Source organism: Rhododendron vialii, chromosome 7a (assembly GCF_030253575.1).
Source record: "Rhododendron vialii isolate Sample 1 chromosome 7a, ASM3025357v1".
Classification (NCBI taxonomy): Eukaryota; Viridiplantae; Streptophyta; class Magnoliopsida; order Ericales; family Ericaceae; genus Rhododendron; species Rhododendron vialii.
In genome coordinates, this window is record NC_080563.1 from 747,002 (window position 1) to 754,892 (window position 7,891).

At 38.1% G+C, this 7,891-nt stretch overlaps 1 protein-coding gene across 1 annotated transcript; it reads left to right on the forward strand.

Annotated features, from left to right (window-relative positions):
• The first annotated feature begins 3,956 nt into the window (after positions 1-3,956).
• On the forward strand, positions 3,957-6,970 carry LOC131334582 (probable WRKY transcription factor 46). Its single transcript, XM_058369685.1, has 3 exons — positions 3,957-5,175; positions 5,287-5,406; positions 5,815-6,970. The coding sequence occupies exons 1-3, from the start codon at positions 4,877-4,879 to the stop codon at positions 6,395-6,397; spliced, it is 1,002 nt and encodes a 333-aa protein (XP_058225668.1). The 5' UTR covers positions 3,957-4,876; the 3' UTR covers positions 6,398-6,970.
• Positions 6,971-7,891: the final 921 nt, after the last annotated feature.

Genomic DNA, 7,891 nt, shown 5'->3' on the forward strand with positions numbered 1-7,891 from the left:
GAATGTTTGGTTGTTTGCATGATTGGAAAACCTTAAAGTTTTGGAAAAGATATTACAACGTATTAAAGAATATTGTAAACTACCATTCGTATTTTCGGTCCGATATATTTTTGAAGAGCAAAAAGAGAAAGATGTTTTGGGAAAAACAGATTTTATAAGAATAATTTTCAAGTTCGGTGTGCGGGTGCTCTTTACTTAAACTGTGTGATGCTTTTGGAGCTGGAGATGGTTCTGATGTCGTATTAGTTTTATCTGGCCAAATGTGAGAGAGTTTGTGTTCTTCCTCTTTTTTGGAACCATCCAAGATTAAGCAGGTTACACCTTTGGCGCGCGTTATCGGTACCCCTTTGGCGTACCCTTTACGTTGCATCCCATCAACTTAAATTACTATTGAAGGAAAGACGAAAACAAGTAGGCATGGAGGCACATAGTAATCGCTCAAAACAACCCTCGATTAAATAATGGATACAATTGAACCGCATACTTATTTAAGTTATTTTTTCTCAACTTGTTTGATCGGTAAGATTAAATACTAATGGATAAAGTTGACCGCATTTTTTTGTGGTCAATTTGTTGGAAGAAATACAGTATGATCGGATAATTTCAGAATACAACTTTCATTGACATAAACGAAATGAATACACTGTAACGAAGTCACGATGCAATAGCAAATGGAATCCTGTATTTCACACAATCTAACTTAAACAAATTTGCGGCTTGCTGAAGAGTGTTGAGGTTGAATCGGCGTCTATCTTCCAAGATGATTTGGCTAGAACCACAGCTTATGAAACACACCACCATAGATAGCCTTGGCAATTGGCGAAAGAACTTGTGTCTGACTATCTCTCTCACAAACAAGAACGATTTCAGAATGTTGGTATGAGGAATTTGTGAGGTGGTGAAGAACACTTTATGCAGGACTGGTCAGTTTACAGCGAAGGAGAGACGCTTGAGTTGATGTCAGAAATCAATACAAATGAAAATGCTGAAATGAATCAGAAAGTCTACGGCCACCGAAGGCAAAATGCGGTGACCGGCCACCGCACACCGTGATGGCCCACTCCGGGCCCCGCACGGACGATCCAAGCCGTTCAATAATGTTTTAAAAAAAAACCGAGTGGGTCTCGCGAGAAATCAGCTCAATCCGATATGTGTAGGTGCTCGGATCAAGCTTTTCATCTTTGGAAAATCGGAAAACCAATCTTTCCATTTTTTCCAATTTTCCATAGATGAGAAGCTTGATCCGAGCACCTACACATATCGAATCGAGCTGATTTTCTCGCGTGACCCACTCGGTTTTTTTTTTAAATTATTGAACGGATCATATCGTCCGTGCGGGGCCCGGAGTGGGCCCCAAATGGAATGCGGTGGCCGGCCACCGCATTTTGCCTGCGGTGGCCGTAGTCTTTCTGGAAATGAATAGGTGAGTTGAATTCTACCATAATCAACCTCACATCACGGGGGGAGTAACCAGCCTTAGAACCATGGTCCTTTGAGCTACAATGTCCAAATACGATGAACCACAGAGGAATCTTTCGGTTGCGAGGGAGACCCTTTGAATTTTTCAAGTTCATACACAAATTTTCCAACATAATTGACCTCAATTGGTGCATCAAATAATATAAGATATAAAAATACGTTATGAGATGTGATGTGGGTATTATCTTCACTATTAAGTATTAACCGTGTGGGACGAGTTAATTCATGAGACCAGTTATCAATTACTAGATCAGTACTAGTCCTACTATTCCACCAATATGCTGGGTGTGATTGCTTTCCTTGAAAACTTTGAACATGAGAAATGGGTCTATGTACTCTTGTGTGAGAGAGAGTCTCCAAAGAAATGATTGATATGTACTAGTACATGAGAAATGAAGAAACGTATTCAAAGCGTTTTTTTCTAATTTTTGACCAGGTAGGGTAGGAGAGGGGAGGGGAGGGGAGGAAGCCTTGGATCATAATACTAAGCACTCACTCTTACCCTCCAAACCGTGTGTTTAGAGAAAGGTCAGGGTGGTCCACATCTGTCTAGAAGGAGAATGGAATCTCAGCCCCACTATTAACCTCATTCACACTTGAGAATGGGACTCCACTTTTGGAACCATCCTACCTTTTTACTTTGCAATTTCTTGGAATTGAGAGACGTCAAGACACATATTAATACGTGTCAAAAAAAAAAAAAAGACACATATTAATATTATATGCATGTTTATTTCAACTTTCTGTCCATCTAGTCTATGGTGGCATATACACCTCTCAAACCTGATCATCCTAGTACTATTGCTTTCCATTGGAGATCCTCTGATACAAAAACAAAAAGAAATAAGGTCTTGTTTGATTGACAACCCATTAAAAAGGGCATTGCATTATCAGACTGAGTAATGTCACTTAACGGAGAGTGACTACTCAATCTAAATATTGTTCGATCGATATTGTTCAATCATATGGAAACATGGGTGAACAATAACCTCAATGTAATTGGACTGGTTAATATAAAACGAGGTAGTGTTCTTAATACCACATTAACAATGTGCTTAATTCCATCTTATACTCTGTGAGAATTCGGTCGTCTAATGGATTTATAATTTGTTCTCCAGTGTTAGAAGCATCCAATTTTTTATAATGAGAATCGATGGATATCTACCCCAACTTCATCTCTAGTTGTTCCGTCGTTTAAATAGTACTCCTTCGGAAAATGGCAATATAGTGGTCAATATTAATTCCTAACACTTAATTTGGAGTGTGGGGAGCATCTAAATGCAAACACCATCCATTTTCAGACAGAATTTTTTCTTGATTCGAGCTCGAGACCTTTATACTATAGTAAAATAACATGTGCTTACATACCGATCAATATCGCACTTTTGTAACAAGCTGCCTACACTACACTTTATGTTAGACACAAGTAGTAAATGATTGAGAGCAGGGGTATTGTTCTCAAATCCTATGTACCGATTCAGGTTGAAATCTTGAGAGAGCAGATCGATCTTTGAGACATGATTCAATTAATGATCAAACATGGTGAAAGGGACACGAACCCCTTGCAATGCTTGATTTGGCTAAAACCACTTTATTGTTTTGAACTACTAGGAGCTTGGTCGGTAATTCGCTGCTTTTTGACTTACTGTATTTATTTTGAATTATCAAGACGAAAATATCGTCGCCAACCATTTTACGCAGATTAACAAATAATGCATCAACATCAAAATCCAGCAATCAATAAATCTCAATTCGTTATTTGGGTACTACAGAAAGTAAACATTGTTTATAACAAAAAAAACTATGTGCTACTATAAGAAAGTGATAGAAACGCTTGTCCGAAGTAGATGAAATATATACGTGGACGGGGTTAGTAGTTATGAGTAATTGTTCAGCACTTTTAGAGTACCACGTGGTTCTGTCTATCACTCTCTATCATTTACTTAGCGACAAACTATGCAATAATGACGTTATCATTCATTTTTGTTAGGCGATTGATGGATAAGAAGTGACTCACATTGTGTGATGTCAATATTTTTATTTAAATAAAGTATCACAAGACAATGTCACAATAACTTTGGAAGTACCAATAGTTTACCTTAAGAGAAAAAAACGTCTTTAGGAGGCTCTGTAAAGAAGGTTTTCATGAAGGTGAATAATCTTACTCGTCCAATAGTGTTTTGGGTGATCCAAATTTTAAATAAATTGTTCGTGCAAATAGTTTAAATAATTAAATTATTCGCGCGAATAATTTATTTAAAATTCGAACCGTTGATTACTGAGACGAACAATGAAATGAGGTGGCACGAAAACCCTTTTTACTGAGCCTCCGTGGAAAAACCACCTCTTAGCTTAATAGTTATGGTTTTGCGGGCACACGGCAAAGGAACTTTCCAATACGCGGGTGACCTATCAGAAATCAGGCGTAAGCAAAGGGGTTGAACTTGACACCACCTTTCTACGTCACTCTCTCTCTCTCTCTCTCTCTCTCTCTCTCTCTCTCTCTCTCTCTCATAGCAAATAGAGCAAGTAATAAGTAGCAACGCGGAAGAATCCTTGAAGATTCTTGGTCAGTTCTTCCTCCCTCTCCATATCTCTGACCTTTCCAAACGCTCATCCTAATTTCATACAGTACAAGAAAACAAAAAAACCTAAAATTCACCTTCCCTGTGATTTTCCTATGGTAGACAAATATTAGCGGCCCGTTTTGATAAAGGAATTTCAGAATAAAATAAAAGAAAAAATAGTTATGATTTCTAGTCGAATCAATTATTTGGATTAAATATTTTGATGAAAAATTATGAGAAAAGTATAAAAATAAAATTTATTGATTAAACTCTTCTTCTTTCTTGTGAGATCTCGTTAAAAATGACTGAGATTCGATGGGAAAGAATTCCTCTTCCTGTCTTGTATTTTTTTCACCGTTCAAAGGGTTATGTAAAGATGTGGGGCCTTAATTGCCCTCCCCTCCATTTGAACGGGTCAGCAATTGGGTTTTCCTCTCCCCTTATCTATAATTTCCATGACCTTTTCTGAAAAAAAGGAAAAACACTCCCCTTTCTTGATTTTTCAGTCAAAAAATTCTCTTTACATCAGCTTTTCCCCCCCTTATATCATCTTCCTTTGTTTTCTCCTACCTCATCATTCATTAACCAAGGTTTTCCCCTCAGAGCTCTCTCTCTCTCTCTCTCTCTCTCTCTCTACCCTCCTGGGCAAAAACCTAAGACCCAGGTTCAAATTCTGGTGTTTCAGTTATTTCTCCCCTTTTTAAAACATTTTCTTGATCTAATCCACATTTCCCATTTCCCATTTCAGCTACTTTATATTATCTGAATTGATCAAATCATTTCTGCCCCTACTACTCAACAAAACCATTTCTTTTTCCTGCAATTTCCAAATGGAAAAAATCAGGGGGTTGGAGCAAGAGACTCTAATCAATGAGCTACACCAAGGGTATGAGCTAACAAAGCGGCTCAAACGCCACATTGGCCCATTGACATCACCTGAATCGTGTGAATTTCTGGTTCACAAGATAATTTCCACATATGACAGAGCCCTTTCAATTCTAAATTTTGGTGATTCTGCGGGAGAGTTTCAACAGGTTGCTGGGACTTTGGAAGCCCAAGAACCTCTCACTGGTGGGAGCCCAATGAGTGAGGCTTCAGATCAATGCCACAAAGATGCTTACAAAAAGAGGTGAATTTTAGCCCCTACCACCTATGGGTGCCTGTAATTCAGCTAATTCTCTTTTCGGATGAATTTGATCTAAAGTTTCTTTCTTCTTCTTTCTTGGTGGGGAATTTGCAGAAAGACATCGCCGCGGTGGACTGAACAAGTAAGAGTTTGCTCGGGAAAAGGGACGGGTGATGACGGCTATACTTGGAGAAAATATGGCCAGAAAGATATCTTGGGAGCTAATTTTCCAAGGTGACAGAAGCTTCCGTTTTTGCTGTTTTTGTTGTTGTTGCCCATTTTTTGGAATCAGGAACAGTTCGGCAGTTTGACAATTGACGAACTGTTCCTAAAAACCAAGCTACAACTTTTCGGGTTTCTGAAAATAACCCGCTTTCAATTGCTGAAATTTAAAGAACAAAACAATTTTCAAGAGTGCTTTCTAAGGACTGTTTGGTTATTATGGATCACTAGCTTATCCTGCTTACTTTGACTTTGAATTAAGAACTAAAATACGTTACGATGTAGATGCAAAATAAGCAAATAAACAGCGATAAACAAACGGATCCTCGTTGTGCTACTATTGTTTTTGCTTCTGAAAACATGGAAGCTACCACAAATTTTCTTTTCTCTAAAACGAAGAGTGTTGTGTTGCAATTGCAGAGCATATTACCGGTGCACTCATCGCCATGTACAAGGCTGTTTGGCAACAAAGCAAGTGCAGAAATCAGATGCAGACCCTTCAATAGTTGAGATAACATATAGAGGAAGACACACCTGCATCCAATCACCAGCCTTGGCATCAAGTGGAAAGGAATTTGCCAAACAGAAGAAAGATCAATGCCAGCCTCACCTGCTAGAAGAAAATCAGATTCCATTATTTAACTTTGGAACTGGTTTTGAAACTGAGGATATGGGCATAATGGAGGAGACTTTTCCTTCATTTTCCTTTCCTTCTTCTCCCAGTAAATCCCAAAATGTTGAAACCATTTCCTTTCCAGAGCCTCTCAAGGCGAAGAATTTCTTGGGTAGTGATTCCCTGGAATTCCTCTCATTGGTGGAATTCCCCATTGACAACTTTGGATTTGGAGAGGATTTGCAGCATTCGGAATCTGATTTGAGTGAGATTATTTCAGCTCCCACTTCAGTCACAAATTCTCCCACTGGAAATTTGGACTTCTTCTCCCTTGATCAAGTGAACTTTGATCCGAATTTCCAATTCGACGCTTCTGAATTCTTCAGTTAACGCCACGGAGATTCATCCGTCCAAAACACCCAGAAAGATAGAAATCAAGAGTGGCATCCACTTAACTTTCTTGATCCTAGCCGGCATCGAAAGAGAGAGGAAAGACTGTTCATACGAGTAATACCTCACCTTATTTGGTTCAACTTTTTGAAAGTTATTTTTGATGTAATGAGTGGAGAGAGATAAAGAGAAAAAAGTATTGAGAAACGTATAGAGAAAAATGAAATGAGATGAGAGTTGAACCAAATAAGGTAACTATGATGCTGGTTCAGAGAGTTTTACTTTGGAAGTTGTAGTCGTAGTTGGGGATGGATAATATGTAATTTCTAAGTCTAGAAGTTTTGGTTTCTGTTTCTTAGCTGAGAACATTAGAATCTCTGATAAACATTTTGGAGTGAGGGCCATTGCCCATTGTATGAAGTTCTAAGTACTCAATGTAGTGAACTCGTCTTGATTCTAGTTAGACTCGTCACTCTTATTACACGGACTTCTAAACGTATAAAGTACGTGTGTTAGATACTCAACAATCGTATAAAACGAAGTTATGAGACACATGTACATTTTAGGTGGACATATACATAGGAACATGTTTCGGGAGTTCAGTTTACCTTGTCAATGGTCTTAAAAATCTTGTACTATCTCACATGAAATGATCCAGCTCCATAGTACTTCACCCCGAAAAATATAAAGCAAAAACAACTAGAGTAGAATAGGAAAACACTTGCGTATTCTGTACCTCATATATGCACTCGGGTTGTTCACTCTTTATGAAGATAGATCATACCCAAGTTTCAAGCTAACCTAACCATACCAACGGACCAGATTATGCATTCCAACATGCTAAATTTTCATGGGTAGTCATCCTATAGCAGTGCAAAAGAACAGGGAAAGCAGCTATGACTCTGGGCCCAATTTGCACCAAACGAACGGAAATATTGGTTGAGTGGCCAATCCAGTTGTGCTGGCTCTCAATTGGAAAGGCCTATTATGCATGCTGGTGTAGAAGTGCTATTCGAAAGCCCAAACCAGTTCCCAGTGGGCTAGATGGTGCCTTGGCCACAGAAACTAGTAGTAAAAGAGAGTCGCTGTGACCCATCAATTTGAGCCCTTCTGTTTTAATTTTATTGGACCAACCCATCTATATAATATGGAGCAGCAATTTTTGAATGGAAAAATGACGGCCAAGGACGTGTTTTGATAATTAATACATATTAAGGACATTTTGCTCATTAACAAATGTTCTCAGCATGTCCTTGGTGGGTATTAATTATCAAAACACGTCATGGGCTTTCATTTTCCCTTTTTAAATTCTCTATATTTTAGACTATTGGATTTGTACATATTTTTTTGTATATCTGAGATTTACGGTAGTAAGATTAGAAATATACTTAGAAAGAATGAATATTTGAAAGAAGGATGAAAGAAAAACTAAAATTAATGTTTTCTAATCTTATTCTAATTCCTTATTTTCGAATTTTTCTTACTTTCCTAACA

What these genes read in the sequence shown, in the direction of transcription:
- LOC131334582 (XM_058369685.1), top strand. Translation starts at nt 4,877, where the DNA reads ATGGAAAAAATCAGGGGGTTGGAGCAAGAGACTCTAATCAATGAGCTA. An exon ending in AAAGATGCTTACAAAAAGAG is followed by an intron (nt 5,176 to 5,286) that starts GTGAATTTTAGC and finishes GGGAATTTGCAG; the next exon opens with AAAGACATCGCCGCGGTGGA. An exon ending in TTGGGAGCTAATTTTCCAAG is followed by an intron (nt 5,407 to 5,814) that starts GTGACAGAAGCT and finishes TTGCAATTGCAG; the next exon opens with AGCATATTACCGGTGCACTC.